Raw genomic sequence first — 21382 nt, 5'->3', positions numbered from 1 at the left:
ATGAGAATGATCTCATTTGTAATCCACTTCCTAAATATGCATTTTAAATCTGCATTACTTTCCCGTACTCAGTTGTATTTTTTTGTGTACAGTTTCAGATTGCTCAGCAGTCGCTCTGGCTCTGTGCATTATCTGTGCATTATATATAGTGACCCCTTTCCTTGGCATTTTTTCTGTGCTGATCCAGTGCCTCCTTCTGCCTTTTGATTTTTACATCAATCCTCAAAAAAACTCTTCTCATAAACTCCTGGTTGCCTATAGATGCTGCAGAATGCATTTGGCTACAATCTGACACTTGGTTTTAAGTAAATATTTGTAACCTTTCTGGTTTTGTGCAATTAAGAGATTGAGGACCCTCTGCCTGTGCGTGCCCTGGTGCACCAACAAAACTCAGCAGTGTTTAGAAGCCTGTGAACCTCCCGCTCTGCCCTGTGATGCTGGCTCAGCGTTAGCCGTGGATATATTAACACATCACTACAGCTGTTCACAGGCTGTCACGAAACCCATTATCACTTAACTCTTAACATTGTAGCGTCACTCTGGATGACAGGAATAGATTGCCCCTTTGAAACCTGACTCCTAAGCTGTATACTATTGAAAGCACTGGCAGTGTGTGTGTATGCCGGGACTGTATTGAACTGCACTTCACAGCTTGGATTTACTTAACTTGATGGAAATAAGACTCCCATTGCATAGCAGTTTGATCCATTCCTGTGAGTTTAACAAGACGCACCTGAGCTTGTTACCTACACACTGAGGCCAATCAAGCTTGTATTAAAACCTGGGATTGGGGGGGCAGCTGCTATGCAATAGGAGTCTTATTTCCATCCCTGCACCCATGTTTAGACAGTTTTGATTAGATTGACATTAGACCTTGCCCCAGCACATTTGCTTCCAGTGTTACAGTTAACCGGACCCCACCTGATCGTTCATGCTTTTATAGGCTTCCCATTGGGAACTATGTAGAGTCAGGTTTGGGTGGGTGGGGGGTGACTATTATCTGTAACACAGCAAACAGGTTTATAGTGCAGTGGAAAAATTAACGATTAAAAAAACACTAATTTAAAACAGGAAGTCTAGCAATTTACAATGAGAAGCATACAGATTTAAGGTGCAAGCTTGTTTTCTTAAAAGCTGACGTAAGATAGTAATTTTGTTTCCGCTTTGAAGCATGGGTCACCCCCCCCCCCCCCCCCCCCCCCCCTCCTCCTGCACAGAGCTGCTTGCTAATCCACCTCTTCCTTGTGGACTGCCAAGCTGTTCACAAAGTCTGGAGTTTGTAGAGAGAGTGTGCTTCACTGTTCCAGCTGCCCGTGTTCGGAATATGCTCTGTGCGTGCCAAGCAAAATACAGAGGGAATGCTAGACTCTGTCAGGTAAATTATTCCTTTGTACAGCCAGTGGACTCTCTTGTTCGCTCAGATACCATTACAAGCTGCACTGAGCTTGCTCATTTGAAGCTGTGTCGATTTTTGCCAGTTTTTTTTTTCCTGTTTTCATTCGGTTCGCTTTAGTTTTAAGTGTTTCCTAATTCCAGATTGGAAAGTGGCTGGAGAGCTGTGTGTTTGGCTCAGGGAGGATTCCCTAAGCAGGCTTGTGCAACACACGTTTGCCTCTCTCGTGTGCAGAAGTATACCAAAGGCCGGCTGACTCGCACATCTGCTTTCATTAACTCTCCCTGGCTCAAGGAAGGGTGCTGCTACCGCATGTGTGATTGTAAACCAGGGCTGGAAATAGGACTCGCATTTGCACAGCCGTTTTGATCCATTCCTGGCTTCACTCCGAGTTTAATCGAGTTACAGTTTCATGGGAGCTAATCTCTTATTAAAACCTGGAATGGGTGAAAGAGAGGCTCTTTTCTCTTCACAGCCTCTCTCTGCTCTGTGGTGGTGTGTCAGAGAAAGAGAGGCTCTTTCATTTCCTTTATATCCAAGGAACAGCAGTGAAAATATGCAGTGATGTTGCTGTTCAGTCATGTTGAGTAAAGTTCAGTCTGCCTGTTGAAAGCCCGTGTCATGTGTTTGGTGGGACCTGGCGAGCACGGCTGCCCGGGTGATGCTGTGTATTTTCCTGGCTGGGAGAGGGGTGAGTGAGCCGATCTCAGCCGCTGCCAGTGACTGCAGAGGAGAGAGCGCTGGCAGCTCCCTGAGCTCCGGGACGGTGCTGGGACTGGGAGCGGTGCAGGGGCTCAGCAACACACACACAGAGTACAAGCCATGTGATTTTGTAATAAGTTAATGTATCGAGGGCGTCTCTTGTTTATAACAGAATAGTTTTGCACAGTTGGAGCAGTCAAACTGCAGGAGATAGCATCTCCTATTACAATAAGAGACTCCAGGCACGCAACGAATAAAAAGCATTCAACAATTTTAGGCTTTTACGAAACAAAACAAAAAAAAAAGTGAATTCAGCAGCTTTTGACTAAATGCATCTCACACACTCCTACCCCAAAGCTCTTCCTTTCCAGACGTGGTTTTAATTGTGTTTTGAGCGGTGCCTGTTTGTTCCTGGCTGGCTTGGTCGGCGAGCCCAACCCCAATCCGTTAACCCTGCTGATAAGATCACTGCCCTGCGGGCTGAGATTACAGCTCCAGGCTCTTTCAGGACTCTCTTCTCCAGTACGCGCTCACGCTAGGCTGCAGTTACAGCGGCTTGTCTGTTGGCACAGTCACTCAACGGGGACGGCTGGACTCATTACCCTGGCCCTGTTTCCCAAACTACGCACACCCACATATCAAACGGCTTTGCTGACTCGCCAGCAAAGTAGCCCAGTTTGACTTTGTCCCAGCTCTCTGTTCAGGAAATGCTTTTTTCCTTAATGAGCCACTGCGCTCTGCTCTCTGCTAATTACTGCTTCATTCTGTATCTGTCTAGATTTTCATTCAAGGGACAGGATGTGCATTCCAACAAAAAGATACCCAACTCTACTGGTTTTTCTGAACTTGGGGTGTTTTTGGCAGGGGTGGGGGGGGGGGGGGGGGGGGGGTGGGTGTTCGTGTGGGGTCAGGCAGCAATGCTATAAATTATCTCCCTGGATGCAGCTCCACTGCTATTGGATTAGGATTTCAAAGATTAAATATACCAGTATCTGAATGTTTTCAGTGCAGAAATGACCATGTCCATATTCCTTCATGTAACAGACTTGATAAACGACAGTGTCAAAAGCACCCAGAGGACACCCGTGTGTTGGGAAGGTCTGACCTGAATAATATACCCTGCACAAGAGTGTAGAACTCTCCTTTTTCTTTTAGTAATTTGATGGGGTACTGGATTATTTATTTTTTTTGTTATCCGATTATGATAAACACACGTTCCTCCCAGCATCACTACTTCCTTCTTTGTTTCTATACTTGGTTTAAACTGCAGCTTAACCTCCATGTCTGAATAAATGTATTCAAGGTACCCAGTAAGCCGTTCAGTCTGTGGCCTTTTGATATAATTTAACCATCAAGCACATCCCAAAACTGCTAAGCAAGGGGAAACTGGAAAGCAATTCTCTTTTATATTAAAATCCATAATTTGCAATCATTTAGTTTATAGTGTTGGGTTTTTTCAATTTGGCATTTTTTTTAATATTGCAATAAACAAAGTCTGGGGTCTTTTACGATTTTCTCAGTAATAAGCGTTCCAGTGATTTAGAGCTGGGATGCAGGAGTTTATGGGTGGAAATTCTCTCGGTGGTTCTGTATGAACACCTAATGATCATTAAGAGCTTCGAATCCTGGGGGACACGGAGACTTCTCTCCATGACCTCACTCATCCAGGGCAGTAACACTTTCCACAGTGCTTGGCAACTGAGGGATGGAATGACATATTTTGTTGTTGTTGGGGCCATAACTACATAGCTTTAGTTTCTGCTAATTACAACCAGAAAACACAACGCTGGCTATAAAACAAAACAAAAAAAAATTGGGCATGGGGATTGGAAATCTGTATTGTTTTACTGAAAATAATCTTTATTATTGTTACTTGTAACTGCAACAAAAGAAACACTCGCAATGCTTTTATTTCTGCTTTGAGTTTCAGTTTAATTGTGGACGTCCTCTTTCGGTCTGCAGTAACAAATGGGCTTGCGGTTCATAGAATTCGATACACGTGGGGGAACATAAGAACGTGCCGGTAGTCTATGGTAGTTCCATTTGAAAGTGAAGCGACTTCCACAGTAAATGTTTTTTGGCAGTCTCTCGTCAGCCCCGTGTTACAGACCCGGTGACTTTGTAGAGGGAGGCTGCATCCCAGTCTTCGATACTTCATTAGGAAGTCTGTTTGTTGTGCACAGACTCTGGGGATTTGGGGAGAGATGTGAGCTTCAATCCCAAAATAAACAAACTCCCATTTAAATGTTAATTGTCCCTTCATTTACTCTTCAGAGATCTCTTATCCTGTGATCCGTCCTGAGTGTTTAATCACATTAGGGGAAAAAAGCTGCTTGCTGATTTAAAGATGGATAATGCCAAAGGCAGGATGCACTTGTCTGGAGTGTGGCTGGCTGGAGATTCTCTGTGACTGGATCCTACGTGCTCCTGAGATTTAACTTCAAAGCATTTGTATTCATTTTTTAAAGCTTTGGGGGGAAAAATGTTCCAAGTAAAGAGCTGCACACCCTTAGAAAAGTGCACCTCTGTATTTTCACTGTTTTACCATGCTGCTGCTACGATGCATTTGCCATAGTCTACCCTGATTTGCCATGTTGCCTCTCCTCGTCGGTGCATTTTCTGATGCTGTAAAATTCTGTTATATGAACAGGGAATAAGACTCCTATTGCTTTCCATGGCGGAGTCTCAGACTGGGGAGGGGAGTTGGCTGCGGGGACAGGAAATGACCTCACCCCAGCTGTAATTGCATTGGCCTAGTTGGGCAGCAGTGTTGCCTGCTCAGGGCCATCTGAAATTGTTTTAAGGTATTTAATTTTAGAGGTTCTTTTTCTATGTGAAACTTTTTTTTCTCTAAGATTTATTTAGAATGTGCAAATCCTTCCTTTATTAAGATGGCAGATGCTCTGTGACATAAGAACATAAGAAAGTTTACAAACGAGAGGGAGGCCATTCGGCCCATCTTGGTTGTTTTGGTTGTTAGTAGCTTATTGATCCCAGAATCTCATCAAGCAGCTTCTTGAAGGATCCCAGGGTGTCAGCTTCAACAACATTACTGGGGAGTTGGATCCAGACTCTCTGTGTAAAAAAAAAAAGTGCCTCCTATTTTCTGTTCTGAATGCCCCTTTTATCTAATCTCCATCTGCGACCCTTGGTCCTTTTAACATTATTTCCCTTGATTTTGAATTCAATACTTTTCACAATATATCCGAGCATCTTGTTGGCCTTTTTTATAGCTTCCCCACATTGTGTAGATGAAGATGTTGACATGGCCACGACCTCTGATCTCTATAGACTATTTGCTTAAACTGCCATGACATTTTATAAGATCACTTTTATGTGCAGCAAGTCAGGTATAAGACCTTCAGGCACACAGGTTTGTAATTAGCAAGAATCTATTGTAATGTGATTTTAGTGTTAGAAAAACAGGAACTCCTTGATCCTAAAAATGTCTTGCTTCGCTTGACCACGACGTTTTATAAATGAGCAGGCGATGGAGACCCAGCCAATGCTTGAACACACGCACTGCTTGAAATGTGTTGGAAAAACGTCACATGTTCGTGTATCTTTGTAGAACGGGATATTATTATAAATGACACTCGCAAATGTGCAAAGAAAGCGAACCTCAGAGTACCTCGGTGAAAGCACAATAAGATCAGGAGTCGGAGTACAGTTTGCTCGTATAGTTCATCTGAATGAATGAATGGTGTTTGCAGGATCGCTTCGAAGGCTTGTCACCCCCCCCCATCTCAAAATAACACCTCGCGTCAGACTGCTGATTTTAGATCAACTGGACTGAAATGTGAGAAGCATGTTGGATATCTGGTGCATGCAATTACCAGCTGATAATCACCCGGTGGCAATGCTTGACCTTGGACGGGAATAATTTATACTGGAAGCTGCATGCATGTCCATTAGTGGCAGTTCCATTACTGTCCGGGGTCATTTATAATTAGTTTTTTTTTTTTTTTTTTTTTTTTTTGCAAGTTTAACTTCTGGGAACATGCCTCTATTCTGCCATATAAACAGCATGTCCAAAACTTCAACATTTTACATGCAATAGTAACACTTTATAAATGTTAAACCATTGCTGTGTAAAGATAAATTGCATCAAGTTTAAGGAACAAAGATATCATTGACCGCAGCTCTGACCACAGTGGTCACCGCGCCAATGCTTCTGTTTTAGCTGCAGGGTCATGTACTGTCACTGGCAAAACTTCAAACCCACACTCCCTTCAAGTTCTACAACTGTGCAGCAGTTAAGTACATTTCTATATCTCAGTCTCTCAGATTTTTTTCGTGTCGTCCCCCCCCTCCACTCCAGCCTGGGTTGCAGTGGGATTGGAGCAGCCCCTGTCTCTTCTGTTTCAAAGTGCCGCTGGTTGTAAACTTTCCTGCGATTTGCCCCTGTGAGGCTGCAATTTAAAATGTTTAAAGAGAGTGCTGATTGAAGTCCACTCTTGTAGCCATTACCTCACTTTAAAATAATTATACTATTACCCGTCTGAGGGGGGAGGGGGGGAGGGGTGTGGTGGTAAGACAGGAAACTCACATGGTTTCCTGCCTCGCACGCTCAGCTGTTACAAGGCAGGAGTTGGGGTGGGTGGGGGGGGTGGTGGTGGTGGTTGGTGCCTTGCTGTATGACTCCCGATCGGACTGTGTGCGTGTGTCTCTGTAAAATCACGGGGAAGATTAATCACTGATCCGCAATATAGCACAATACAGCTCTCTCTTTAACTGTCGCAGGGGTGCAAACAATACTGGAATCAGAGAAAGGCCCCTGTGCAGGAAAATACAGGACTTGTACAATTTATAGTCGACATGCCCACCTAACCATGAATTAACAAAATGTATGAATTCTCCACTCCGTGTATAACAACGAGCACTTCACTGCTTGTATTTGAAGCTTTCTGTTTCTCTGTCTCTGGCTGAAGGAAGTATGCAACATGTAGAACACCCCTCCCCCTCCACACCTCCTCCCCTTTACAGTACAATATAAAAAGCACATGGCAGATCGCTGGTGGATCTGTGACTGATCAAGCAGCTGCTTTTTTCTGGGGGGTGTGTTCTAAACCCCAGCCACTGGCTTCGCACGGCCCGCTCTCCCACGCGGGATTGATTTCGGCTGTTTCCCTCGATTTTGACATCCCGGGCTGACTGGCTAGTGAGCGTTGCCTTTCGCTGTGGGACGGGGAGCAGCTGTGCACAGCGGAGAGTAATCCCTCCCGGGTTGGAGAGATGAGCGCACTCGCTTGGCTCCGTCGCTGCGATCCTGGCACGGTTCCACTTATCAGGTGGCAGCAGAACTACAGCAGGGCTCCCTTAGGGATGCAGGGGTTGGACTGGATACTCTGCTGGAGAGAAGCTTGTTGCCAAGTGTTGTGTGTTTTTTTTTTTTCCCCTCTGTAATCTAAACCTGCCCAAGCTGTGTGTTGCATGTTTTCTCTTTGGCGCTATTAGAGTTGCATTGACCGTTTTTTATTCAGTGATTCGGATTGAGCTCTGAGCTGCTTTGGGTTTGTGTGGATCGCTGTTCTCCACAGTCTCAGGAAAGCAGCAATCGTCAGAAACCCAAGCAGCTGTTTTTCCACACTCGTTCCACTCTGAATGGTAAATCGACACCAGCGACCCTCACCTGATTTTCTGTGGAGAGCCCGATCTCTATCGATTCATGCAGCACTCCTCGCTATCCGAGTTCCACATCAAAAAACTGAAACGTGCATTTTAGTGTGGGGCCCTTATGAAGGAAAATGCAGATGATCTTCTGTAATTTACAACATACTGTGTCAACAGGGGATTTGGCAAAATAGTAAATTATCGAAAAGGGAAATATGAGGGCAGCGCTGTTATTTTTGTCTTCCTGTTTGACCCCCCTGGAGCTACGAATGGTATTCAAGCCCCTTGTTTCGAGGAATCAATTCCCAGATCCATGTCCTGCACGTTGACCGGTTCGGCACTGGAATCAGGTTGTGGTTTTAATGGGATTCAAGTGCACACGGATTCAGAAGCACAGATTTCCTCCTGAGCCCCATTGAGCCTGCTGTGTAGATGAAAGGGCCTGTTCGCTGTGCATGGACTAAACTTTGCCGTGTCATTTCTTCTGTTGCAGTGTAAGCGTTCTGATTGGTGCTCCCAAAGCCAACACCAGCCAACCGAATATCACCGAGGGCGGAGCTGTGTACTACTGCCCCTGGGCCCGCAACCAATCAGATTGCAGGATCATAGAGTTCGACACCAAAGGTAACGTGTTAAAGTTTTAAATGGGGGGGGGGGAATTAAACAGAATTATCAGTAAGAGTAATGGCGAACTCCCAGCTCATGAAGGCTTGCGATCCTGCTTCCTGGAATCCTGCTTTTGTTGGGATCCCAGATCCTGGAAGCAGTCTGGCCTCAGCAACATGTTGATAATAAAAATAATAATTCTTATTATTAATTAGTCACTTAGCAGATGCTTTTATTCAAAGTGACCTTAGAGACGAGGGGGTGTGAGCTGTGCGTCACAAGTGCTGCGGCAGAGTCATTTACAACAGGACCTCGGTGTTATGTCTTGCATTCCTTCAGGGTTGGATTCCTTGAGAAAAATAAATCATTGCAACATGTGGAGGAATAGCGCAACTCCCCAGCCGGGATCACAGAGCGCTTTGTGTGTTTACACAGGAATCCGTTCAGCTTGCAGCCAGACGGGTAGAACACGGGATACGCAGAGGGGACAAATTGGAATGAGCGTGGGCCCGGGGTCGGGGGTCACGGAGAGAGAAACGGCCTTGCCGTGCGGCACGCTGTTAGAAAAGAGTTTGTTTTTCTAAGGAAGAGCCTCGTGGCTTTGTGTTTCAGTTTTCAGTTGCACTCCAAATCCATAACCTATTAAACACTCAATAGCACTGAGTGTAGAAACACTAAACAACTTCAATTCAGTGGCAAGCGTTTTTGGCTAGAAGTCTTTTTTCCATGTCTTCTAAACTCTGTTGCTCCTCCTAAGTTTACTAAACCTGCCCTGCACTGCTTGAGTCGCTGTGGTCTGCTGAACCTGAAGCAAGCTTTGTGCAGTCTCTCCATGGAGGTGAGGCATCGTATACCTCCGTGTGGCGAGCAGATTAAATAAAATTGTGCTAAAAGCTTTTACTATGAATACAAACGCCTGGGAAAACTGCAGAGACTGTAGATATCCTTCAAGGGCAACAGTGATTTAAAGAGAATTTCAAAGACTTTTTTGCAAGATAAAACTAGAAGTGAAGTAGACTGATGTTTCGGCCCGTGACTCATTCACTGTGCTTCACTTGGTTATTTATACAGTAGTTGTACCCTAGAGTTTTTTAAAGTTATGGATAATTTATTTTTAGCCAACTGCTTAAATTGCTTGCATCACCGTTTAATTGTTACATATTGTAGGAATAGCGACGCTATAATTACACTGTACAAAATGTGTTTGTTTGCAAGTGTGTCCCTGTGCTTGCTTGTGTGTGTCTGCTCGTCTGTCTGTGCCTCTCTGTGCGTCTGTCTGTCTGTCTCTACCCATCAGAGCAGATCTCTAGCTGTGTTGAAGCGACACCTTTCTCTAGTGTTTTCAACTAACCCCCTACCCCCCCAAATTTAAAGACATTATTCACTGATCGCCCCCCTGCCTTGCCGGTACCCCTGGAGTGTGTCTGAAGAGCAGATTCTCTTTGAACCCCGCCTGTGGGTGTGAGGGGCGGGGCGGGGGGGTGACAAATGGCTCAACGCAGGCAGTATCACTCTGCCCTGCAGTGGGGTGGGGGGTTAGAATTTGGAAAAAGGGTTCTTTGTGTTCCTCGGAGGGAGGGGGGCGTTTTGAGTTTTCGCCTCAATAACTCTGGGGTTTAAGAGGAGAGTGGGAGGCAGGCAGGAGTCAAGGCTCTGGACTGTTTGTCTGAGCAGTTACTTCATTGGGAGTTTTTAATTGGTCTTGTTTAGTGTAACCCAGCCCAGCTGACAGGGACACAGAACGCTGCTGATGTCACGGTCGTAAAAAAGGCCAAAAAGAATCCAAGCGGACAGGCAAGTAGTGATGTAATAACGCTGACGAAAGCTTTGAGCAAAACAATAGAAGGAAGGAATGAATGAACACACCAGAGTCTGTTTATACAGATGCACCCACTCTGTCCCTCTGCCCTCGCCACCAGACTGCCCTGCCAGGGTAGTGCTGTGCTGCTGTCTGTGTCCAGTCCGGTCCCTGAAGCTCACATAGGCTTTCACATGGCTCACGATTTCGGGGGAATTTCCAGTGCGCTCGGGAGCAACTCCATTAAAGTTTAATAAGACCTTCTGAACTGTTAAACGGGCTCCGGGGAGGGATAAATTAGGGAGGTCTTCAACTGTGATCAGAGCTTTGTGGGGGAGAAAGAGAGAAGGGGGGTGTGAGCACAGGAGGTATTTGAGTGTGATTTAAAGGGACGCCATCCCTATTCGACCTGTCTGTGTCAAAGCTGCTGCTGCATTGTGAGTGTGTTCAAATGACTGATGGGTAGAGGAAACTCTACCAGGCTGCTGTCTTTCTTTGATTTATGTTGAAGGTAAAAAAATATATATATTGTATATTATGCCTGTGAAAGGTGCTACTGAATTTAGTGAGATGCAGAGAGATTTTTACTATTAGTGTTAGTTGCAACTGAGCATGAATCGGGGATGGAAATAAGACTCTTATTTCATAGCAGTTGGATCCATTCCAGGTTTTAGCATGATTTTAATAACACACCTGCGCTTGTTACCTGTACTCTGTGGTTAATCAAGCTCATAGTAAAACCTGGAATGGGGGAAACTGCTATGCAACAGGAGTCTTCTTTCCATCCCTGGTGAATGCAGTTTCATGCTAATGGCTCCTTCCTGCACCTGTAATTTTTTTTTTTTATTTGACGTGATTTCTCAGATGTGACTTTCTCACGCTGTGATGAGAAGTGCAATCGGTTCAGAAGAGACTAACCAGGGACCTGAGGTTATTCACACTCCTGGCACCTAGTCGTTTTAAATAACATTCCTAACGTGCAAGTTCTGAAACGCAGGGCTAGTGCGAGTTTCAAACCTTTTACTATGAATACAAACGCAAGGAGCTCCGCTATCATCAATCAACACAAACAAAAAGACCCACCCTGTTTCCGCTCCCTGGAGTATTGAGTGAATTTAATATGATCACCTGATCTGTCCGTCCTGGTGGCTGAAGGTGAATAGAGGCTGGAGCAGCTATCTGCCCTGCAGGCCCCTTTGCACAGGTCACCAGTCCCCCACAATGAGAGTGATGCTTGTGGACAGGCTGGGAGCTCGGGGTTGCTTCTCTCTTCCTGAGCACAGTCGGTCTTCTCCAGCCCAGTTCTGATTGCTATCTGGTTTCATGTTTTACTGGTTGTGTTACACAACAGATGGCCGCTGATTCCTTTAGGCTAGGGGTCACCAGGGGTCAGGGTGTGAACACGGAACCTAAAACTTCATCCTAGTTGACAAAGCTTTTTTCTTGCCCCCCCCATAACTTTTAAGATGTCGTGCCTTTGTCTACTCGGCTGCTTTTTTGTTTTCTGTCCTTTTTACAGTTTCTCATATTTCCTTGGCAGTAGAGTTCATGCCTGGTCTCCTCTCTCCCACAGGGGACAGAACCACAGTCATCATCAACGCCACAGAACAGGCAGAGTTCAAATCCAATCAGTGGTTCGGAGCAACTGTGCGCTCCCATAACGGCACTGTACTGGTAAGATGGAGCGGAGGGACTGGGAGGGAGGCAGGCAGGCAGTGGGGGCTAGTGGGCAGAGCTGAAGAGGGACTGGGAGGGTGTGAGGCGGTGTGGTTTTATTGTTCAAGCCAAGGGACTGGGTGGGCGGCATAGTGGTCTAGTGGTTAGAGCTAAAGAACTGTGAAGTTTTGTTTTTGAGGGGTCTGTTGAATTACCCTGTCCCTCTGCCCCTGCAGGCCTGCGCCCCGCACTATCACTGGAGGACCCAGAAGGACGAGGCTGGCTCCGACGCCACAGGGACCTGCTTCCTGTCAGTCGGTAACTTCACAGAGTTTGTGGAGTACGCGCCCTGCCGCTCGGGTGAGGATCCTGGGACTGGTACAGTGAAATACATTCCTGCTACAGGCCTGGAAATGAGTCCTATTGCATTGCAGCTTCACCCGTTCCAGGTTTTACTACCAGCTTGATTAGACACAGTGTGTTCAGGGAACAAGCTCAGGTGGGTCTTATTAAACCCCTAGTGAAACCTGGAATGGATCAAACTGCTATGCAGTGGGAGTCTTATTTCCATCTCTGTGGTACCCTTGGTGTTCTGTATAGAAGACTAACTAACCTTTCTGTGTGCGTTTTGTTAGATCGGAATGGTTCAGGGGGTCAGGGATACTGCCAGGGCGGTTTCAGTGCTGATTTCACCAAGGTAAGAGTCTCTAACCACGTCCTAGCGTACTTCATGAATTCATTATAGCCATTGAATCTGACCTGGACAGAACAGCTGCACAAACCGATTATTCAATTGTCTAGATGGAGCTCTCCACAGATGAGGGTCGTTGGAGTCGATCGGGCTGATTTTACCATTGCGAGTGAAACCGCTGCTTGGGTTTGTGTGGATCGCTGTTCTCCACAGTCTGAAAGCAGCGATCATCACAGACCCAAGCAGCTGTTTCTTCACTCGTTTCACTCTGAAGGGTAAATCAGCCCGATCGACAGCAGCGACTCTCCCCTGATTGTCAGCCCCTGATTTTTGCGGAGCGCTCGATCCAAATAATCTGTTCCTGCAGCACTGCTTGACAGGACCAGAGTGTTCAGTCACTGTGGCCTGGATCCAAGCAGCTTATAAATGCAATCCAGTGCAGAAAACCATGATAGACTGTCTCTAATGTGTGCGTGTCCTGTGTTGCAGAGGGGGAGGGTCGTCCTTGGCGGACCAGGAAGTTTCTTCTGGCAAGGTAAGGCATCCTGTGGAGGAGATCTGTGGAAACCAGACTGTCTGTCTCGTACTGAATCTTCATATCCAGTAGCTTTACAATCTGTTCCTATGTGCTGCTAACACTGTCTGTTGTTGTGTGTGGGGGTGTGTGAGAGTGCTTTTGTGGTTCTGTCACCCAGAGTGCAAAACCAAAACAATACCCCATTAAACCAAAACAATACCCCATTGCACCATAACAGGGATGGTAATAAGACTCCTATTGCATAGCAGCTTTGCCCATTCCAGGTTTTACTACGAGCTTGATTTAGCCACAGTGTATAGGTAACAAGCTCAGGGGTGTGTCTCATTAAACCAGGAATGGATCAATCTGCTATGCAATGGGAGTGTTATATCCATCCCTATACAGTAAAACCTCTGTTATCGGAACTAACCAGGGACCAGGGAGTGTTCAAATAATTGAACTGTTGTGATAATCCAGGGATGCTTTTCTGCATGACTTTCCCCGAGCAAAAAACCTCTTAAATATATAATATCCCCCCTCCCTGCGCCCCCCCCCCCCCCCTCCACTGCACCGGACCGTCCTGAAACCCCACGGCTTGTGACTGATGCCACGTTTCTAACTCTGGGCTGTCGTGTCCGCAGGTCAGCTGATCTCTGCCACTCAGGAGGAGATTGTCAAGTCGTATTTCTCAGAGTACTTCATCACGCAGGTGGGAGGGGAGATCCAGACACGGCAGGCTCACGTGTCGTACGACGACAGCTACCTGGGTGAGTCTCGGGGGCGACGCAGGGGTGTTTGATTGATTACACATTGGTGTGTTTTGCATGATATCTTTTTTACAGTCATTTTCTGAAGCTCTGTTTCAATACCAGCGTGGTTATTTTTGCCTGTCCTGCAGCGTTGTCTTTGAATATTGGCTCCAGCACATCTGGAGCCAGGTTGCAGGTGCAGTACAGGCTGGTTTTATTAGCAGGGGGCTCGGAGGCTGCAGTGTGACCGGTCTGTTTGGGTTTCAGGTTACTCTGTGGCTGTGGGAGAGTTCACTGGAGATGCAGATGAAGGTGAGTCAGAGAGCAATGCATCATTGAGCTAATAAAATAATTGACAGGATTGTCATTTGCAGGAAGAACAAATTGATGGCATGTATGGGGGGAAAAAAAAAATCTACTATTGTACCATGCAAGTGAGATATACTGTGCAGGGATGGAAATAAGACTCCTATAGCATAGCAGTTTCAGCCAGTCCAGGTTTTAATTCTAGCTGGAATAGACCCAGGGTATAGGTAACAAGCTCAGGTGCATTTTGTTAAACTGGTAGTAAAACCAGGAATGGATCAAACTGCTATGCAAAGGGAGTCGTATTTCAATCCCTGTCTTTATTTTTCTTTCTAGATTTTGTAGCCGGGGTGCCAAAGGGAGCTCTGATAAATGGTTATGTAAGTAATCATACCACTGAATTTCCTTATAAGAAGCTAGCCACGGAACCTGTATAATGACTGTGGTAAACTCTTGTATGGATTGTCACATATAGAATGTGTATCTGTCTGTCTGATCTGCTTGTGTCTCCATCCGTCATCTTCTCTACCGGACCATGCAGTGCCAGTACCTGTGATTTATTGCTGGTTATTTAGAGTAAATATGTTGGTGTGTAATTCATACTTTATTTTTTAGTGTAATTGTAACTCCTGCAGTATGATTATACCTAATTGTAATTTAACAAATACCATTTATAATTGCAATTTCAGCAAACAATTCAGCTGTGATTTTGTTATTCTAATTAACCCCAGATCAGGTTCATTTTAAGTATTGAACACAGGTGTCCTGTTCAAAGATAAGGATGCACCGAGGCAGACCTGGGGTGATTTGTCTGTTTAATAATAATTATGTGATCTTCATCCAGGTGGCTGTACTGAATGGAACTGACCTGAAATCCATATTCAACTATTCGGGAGAGCAGGTGAGTTTGACTTTATTTTAATGACAGAGTAAAGCATTTTAGAAGCGGTAAGAGTAGTGAGAGAGGAGGAGGAGGAGGAGGAGGAGGGAATAAAGCAGTCTTGGATAGCCAGTTAGTTACGGGGGCGTGGAATATAAGGAAATGAGATTCCAGGGAAGAGGAGAATCCTGCACCATCATAAATTCCTATCTGTGTAATTAGACACTGATGTGTTTTTATTTTTTTTTCTTTTCTGTAATATTTTCCAGATGGGCTCCTATTTTGGCTACGCTGTGGCTGTGACTGATGTCAATAACGATGGGTGAGTCAGGGCTGGGATGAGCTTGGAGTCTGCGAGTGGGGCTTTCTCTTTACAGACACAAGCTGAGGAGAGGGGGGGCCTGGGTTCAACCCCAAGGGTCATTGCATTCAGCACTAGCATGCTACTGAACAGCGGAAGCAAGGGTGTCTTTAGGGTTCTGCAGATGAGTACGCTGATGAAAGCCGAAACCGTTTATTACAAATAAATTTCCAGGTGTTCCGAGTGTTTGAAAGAGCTCATGGCATTAAGTTGAATTTACATCAAAGAACCGAAAATATAATTTGTTTCAAAACTAAAAGTACAGACCGTTATAAAAAACCTTTTGAGGCAGGTTTCTGACTTCCTGTAGTTTTTTGATCACATTACTTAATAAACCATTGAACAGACTAAAGGAACAGTGACCGACTCTCTCTCTCTCTCTCTCTCTCTCTCTCTCTCTCTCTCTCTCTCTCTCTCTCTCTCTCTCTCTCTCTCTCTCTAGTCTGGATGACCTCCTCGTGGGCGCCCCCATGTTCATGGTGAGGGGTTCAGACGGGAGGCTTGAGGAGGTGGGGCGCACATACCTGTACCTGCAGACTGTCCCCCTGGAGCAGGACCCCTCCCCCCAGACACTGACAGGTTCTGAGGTGTTCGGCAGATTCGGGAGCTCCATCGCCCCCCTCGGAGACCTGGACCAGGACGGCTTCAACGGTGAGAGGAACGGATCAAGCTGCTATGCAACAAGAGTATTTCCATCCCTGTAGTGTGTGATCTCTAACCCTCTTTCTGGTAAATCCTCTATACAGGATGTGTGCTCTTGTATCCTCTCATTGTGTGTTGATCTCCTCCTCACTCAGACGTTGCAGTCAGCTGTCCGTTCGGCGGCGAGGAGCAGCAGGGTCGGGTCTACATCTATAACGGCGGGGCCAGGGGGCTCCGGGACACCCCATCCCAGGTGCTGGTGGGGCAGTGGGCGTCCAGCAGCCTGCCAGCCAGCTTCGGCTATGCCATGCGTGGGGGCAAGGACCTCGACGGGAATGGCTACCCAGGTAACTACGGAAACCACCCTGTGGCTGCTTCTGAGAGAGTGGCAAGGGATGGAAATAAGACCCCTATAGCATAGCAGCCTTATCCACTCCAGGTTTTACTACAAGCTTGATTGGCCACAGTATATAGGAAGGAAGTGCAGGTGTGTGATCTTTAAACTTGTAGTAAAACCAGGAATGGATCAGACTGCTGTGTAATGGGAGTCTTATTTCCATTCCTGGAATGGTGGTGTGTGTGGACTGAATAATGTTAAAATAATCAATTGGTGCAGGAGGGGAGTGACGTGAACGCTGAATGCAGTTATGGACAGGTAGAATGGGATTTTAAGAGATCTGCAACTTCTTTTTCAGATCTCCTAGTCGGGGCGTTTGGAGTAGACAAGGCAGTTCTATACAGGTAACTTTTTATTATGGTGTCTGGCAGCCCAGTAGCTCCTGTCTTTTTTCGCATGCTCTCATGACAAGCAGCTCAGTGTGATCCGTGATGTTGCTTAGTCTCACTTCCATCCCTGATGTTTCCGTGACTCTCCAGGGCCCGCCCGATCGTGAACGCCAGCGCCACGCTCTTCGTGTACCCCGCCATGATCAATCCGGAGGAGAAGGCGTGCTCCATCAACACCACCAAGAACGGGGTCAACACCAGCGTCCCCGTCTCCTGGTAAGGGCTGATTAGCCACAGTGTGTGTGTCGGTAACGAGCTCAGGCGTGTCTTATTAGACACATAGGAAAACCAGGAATGGATTAAACTGCTGTGCAATGGGAGTCTTCTTTCCATCCCTGGTTTTAATATTTAATGTTTTTGTTATATGGTCTACCTTTTTTTTCTTTTATTTTAGGGTTTGGTTTAGCTTGTTAAAGGAATATTTTAATTGAGAGAATGTTGGTTTTCTGTGACGGATGGTGAGAGGAAAATGTGTGGCATGAAACTTTTTTAAGAGAAATAGTTGCTTGGCGATGTGGGGGGGGGAGGGGTCATTCCTCCAGTGAATGAGATATATTGTTCAGTGGGCAAAACAGCTGGGATACATCACTGCCCCACCCCTCCACTGGAGCGTGGGATTGTGGATTAAGGGGATAGGAGGCGGGGCCAGTGGTAGCGATGTCATTGCTGTGCTGTAATCGCCAGCAGACATCATGGGATCACTATTAAAGCCAGAAGCCCCAGGGCAGCCTTCAGTGGTTCTGCTTTCCAGATAGTGAGATAGAGAATGAACTAACAGGGGTGCATCTTTTTTCACTTTTTATATACATGCCCTGCACTTTTTTTTTTTTTTTTTTTTTTTTTTTTTAACAGAAGCATTTATAAAGCAAGAATAAAAGATTGCAGACTCCTTTTATGGAGAAACCACAATGGCAAAGTGCAGAGCAGACACCGAACACCAAACCTCATGCCCTTGTTACTACCCCAGCCAGGGACTTCCGCTTGAGTTCCCCGATCGGAAATCACACTCTCATAGCACCCACAGAACTGTTCACAGCTGCTGTGGAGGAGGGACACCCACACACCCATGCAGAGACATGCACATGCACACGCACTGCTCAGCCCTGTATGTGGCATTTTGCAGGTATGATTGCAATGGGACTCAGCAGTTTATTCATCTCTCTCATTTCTTTTCCCGCAGTGTCACCCTTGGTTTCTGTCTCCACGCGAATGGGAAGCACCTTTCAGACCGCATAGGTAAGAGCTGCGATTTGTGTCTCTGCTTGCAAATCCTCAGCCCCCTCCTGTCATCAGCCGACTCTCACAACTGTTTGACCGATACTGCACAGCTGCTTAAATCCTATATTCTGTAGGAGGTGCAATTGCCATTTTTATTGCATGTGTGCAAATTCTGTTTCTACTGCTCCAGTATTGAATTAAGCACCCCCTCCCCCTCCAAGGTGCTAGCTTGCCCACCTATCGTGTGTGACTTCCTGTCACAAAGATGGCCGGAGTGGGTGGCGTCAGACCAGAAGCAGGAAATAAACAGACAGAGACTTGTGGTTTGGTGGAGCTGAGCGAATGCTTTCGCTCAGCATTTAATAAAAAGCACAGAAAATAAAAGGTTTTAAACACAAAACAGGACACGGCACTTGCGCCAAAATAAATAGACAAACAAAACGTACGAAACACTTAACAAACGGTGCACGGAGAGACAAACAAACACGGTGAGTACCAACACTTATAGATTATTTCACTTTACTTTAACGTTTCTCCTTCTCCTTCTCACCCATTCTCCACTCTCGAACACCCAACCCCGAGTGAAGAAACGTGCATCTATATATACTGTTGTGCTGGGATTCAATTACTAATTAATTATTCACTTGAATCCCAGCATGTGAATTAATTCTGTGCAACCCTGTGCTCACATATTACATTTAACCAGCACGTGAAGTGATTTGTGCCCTCCTCGTGCCTAAATACAAATCTACACTTTTTAAATACACGTGAAACACAGACCCGTTTATATCCCGTGTAACAATGACTATACACCAACATTAACACACGCACGCAACATACAACACATAACACACATATGCACACAGGGGCGGGCACATTGCCACACTTCCTCATTTCAGAAAGTCATGTAGCACTTTCTTTTCGAGGTCTAGCAAGAGCCAGCGGGGTTAAACAGTTAGCCAAAAAGTTTAAGCACCGTAGTCCTGTGTTCCAAAAGGTAAAGCTGTAAGCCTTGGTCACAGATGACTGTGGAACGGTCATCTTCCAAGTCGGGCGGTGCCAGCTGGCCGTTCCCGATTTTGCTGAAGTCTCCTCACCTGGGTTTCACTCTCCTTCAGATTTCAACGTGGAGCTGCAGCTGGACCGGCTGAAGCAGAAGGGAGCGGTGAAGCGGGCTCTCTTCCTGCAGTCCAGGCAGCCCAGCCTGCAGCAAACCATCAGTGTGCAGAACGGGTTGGGAGAGATCTGCAGGGAGATGAAGATCTACCTGAGGGTACGACCCCCTGCCCAACCCTCCTCCTCCTCCTCCTCCTCCTCCTCCGTACCATATTCATAGCAGGGATGGAAATAAGACTCCAATTGCATAGCACTGTGATCCATTGCCTGGTTTTGATGTGAGATTAATGGCACACCTGAGCTTGTTATGAATTTTGTAATTTTAGCAGACCATTCTATCCAGAGCGACTTGGAGACTAGGGTGTGAACTATGCATCAACAACTGCTGCTGCAGAGTCACTTCCAATAGCACCTTGGTTTTACATCTCAATGTGGCCAGCTTGTAGTAAAACCGGAAATAGTTTAAACTGCTTTGCAATAGAATAGGTTCCATTTGAGGTGGTTGTCCCACGGGTATGAATAGGGGCACTGGTTAGTATTGGGGGTTATTAAAATAACATTTACATTACAAACACAAGACAGGTAGTGCAGTGTCAGTAAATGTTGCATACCCAATAAGAAAAAACCCTGTTCTGGGTATAGATAGCTGTCTGTCCTGGATTAGCATTAAGACCATGTTCTCTCTGTGTTTTCAGGATGAGTCAGAGTTCAGGGACAAGCTCTCCTCCATTTATCTCTCCCTGAACTTCAGTCTGGACCCCCTCGCCCCCGCGGACCGGCACGGCCTGCAGCCCATCCTCAACTACCAGACCCAGGACCTCATCGAGCAGAAGGTACCAGAACCGAGCTGGAAACGGGGCTTACTCACTCACGCCAGCCCAGTCCTGGGGTTCAGCACTCCCCTCAATGAAGTCTATTAAAATGATCAGGAGCCCAGGAGTCTCCTTGTTAAATAAATCGTTCCTAATATATAGCTGCATGAGCAACTGCTACTAGTAAACCTAGAGATTCAGAGGTGAAACTTTACGCTGTATTGAAGTGCGATCCACTACCTGAGAGCTTAATTCAGTTAGCTGTGCTCCTAGAGTTCCTGGTCTTGAATACACTGCTGCTGCTGCTGCTGCCCCACACAGATCTGCAATCTGCTTTAGATAATCCGCTGTAGAGTTACTATGCCCAGAGCTGTAACGGGAGAGCGCTCCTTTTTTTTTTTTTTTGGGTGGGTTTGTTTTATATTTATGCACATCTGTGGCTGGTAGCCACAGCATGTTCTGTTCTGAAGTACGACAAGAAGAGGGAGGGAGGTTTTTTAAAAGTGTGTTCACTTTTACTTTTTTCTTTTTTCTTTCTTCCCTGGACTGTTCTGGGTCTTGATTTTATAAAGAGACCTCTAATTTGGCGTGCGAGCGTGCCAGCCAGCCAGGCAAATAACAGGCAAGAGAGATGAGGAACACATGCACAGGCATGTGATGTGATGCAAAGAAATATCTGCAAGCCTTTTATAGAGCAGACTGTATCTGCATATGCGACCGGCAGCGTTGTGTGACACACAGTCTTCACGGATTCTGTCCCCTGACAGTGAGAGGAGATGAGGTTAAAAGCTGTGCAGCCACACCTGCACAGGAGCCCGGCAGTCTTGTACAGCGGTTAAGACGCTGACTTGCGGTGTGGAGGGTTGCTGGTTTGCACCCAGACTCCCCTCCCCTATGCTGTACTGTATTGAACCCATCAGCTGAAGTACTGGCTGCCAACGTCTTGTATGTCAAGGGTTGGAACAATAATTGCTCAAGATTTTATTGATAATTTTCAGTTTTGATTCTTTATCGTACTGAACAATAGATGTATTATGGACTATAATAAACTAAAAATGGTGTTGGTGTGTACAGTGTTGTACAGCATGAACGATGCTATACACGAACACGCACTTACATACTGCATAATCTGAACCAGATGCATGGCAAATGAATGAACAATGGCTGCAACACATGTATTTCAATGCTGGAGGGATGTCAGGAATATCAATAACGAGTCCCCAATCAATCTAAATGTCAGACTGGCTCCTTTCCATAAAAATCATAATGATGAAGGTAATAGTACTATATATATATCTATATCTCCTGATTCTGCAAGCTTTTCCAAAGCTCAGAAGATTAATTCATTCTGTATTTCTCATGACGTTTAGTCTCCACCTGGTCACAAGCATACCGAGTCCCAGTGGTTTCTACTTAAGCCCCAGGGCACAGAATCTGCCAACCAGTTCACTCTGTCTCTGCTACAGAGAGGCCCTTTTAGAAAACAGAGGTTGTGCAGTCTCCTGTTCAACTGTACCAGCAATACAGCCATCTCCC

At 46.0% G+C, this 21382-nt stretch overlaps 1 protein-coding gene across 1 annotated transcript in view; it reads left to right on the top strand.

Moving 5' to 3' along the window:
• Nucleotides 1-21382, top strand: part of LOC117401124 (integrin alpha-5) — a 41502-nt gene that overhangs the window by 5505 nt on the left and 14615 nt on the right. Inside the window, exons 2-18 of the mRNA XM_059011367.1 lie at nt 8202-8332; nt 11686-11786; nt 12005-12128; nt 12404-12465; nt 12949-12994; nt 13618-13743; nt 13993-14037; nt 14368-14411; nt 14876-14932; nt 15181-15233; nt 15715-15923; nt 16070-16261; nt 16610-16655; nt 16791-16916; nt 17881-17936; nt 19037-19191; nt 19730-19867. Coding sequence (XP_058867350.1) covers nt 8202-8332; nt 11686-11786; nt 12005-12128; nt 12404-12465; nt 12949-12994; nt 13618-13743; nt 13993-14037; nt 14368-14411; nt 14876-14932; nt 15181-15233; nt 15715-15923; nt 16070-16261; nt 16610-16655; nt 16791-16916; nt 17881-17936; nt 19037-19191; nt 19730-19867 — 1711 coding nt within the window. The remainder of the gene's footprint in view (nt 1-8201; nt 8333-11685; nt 11787-12004; nt 12129-12403; nt 12466-12948; nt 12995-13617; nt 13744-13992; nt 14038-14367; nt 14412-14875; nt 14933-15180; nt 15234-15714; nt 15924-16069; nt 16262-16609; nt 16656-16790; nt 16917-17880; nt 17937-19036; nt 19192-19729; nt 19868-21382) is intronic.

Source organism: Acipenser ruthenus, chromosome 42 (genome assembly GCF_902713425.1).
Source record: "Acipenser ruthenus chromosome 42, fAciRut3.2 maternal haplotype, whole genome shotgun sequence".
Taxonomy (NCBI): domain Eukaryota; kingdom Metazoa; phylum Chordata; class Actinopteri; order Acipenseriformes; family Acipenseridae; genus Acipenser; species Acipenser ruthenus.
The sequence above is the reverse complement of the archived record's forward strand: the minus strand, read 5'-3'. Positions and strand labels throughout refer to the sequence as shown.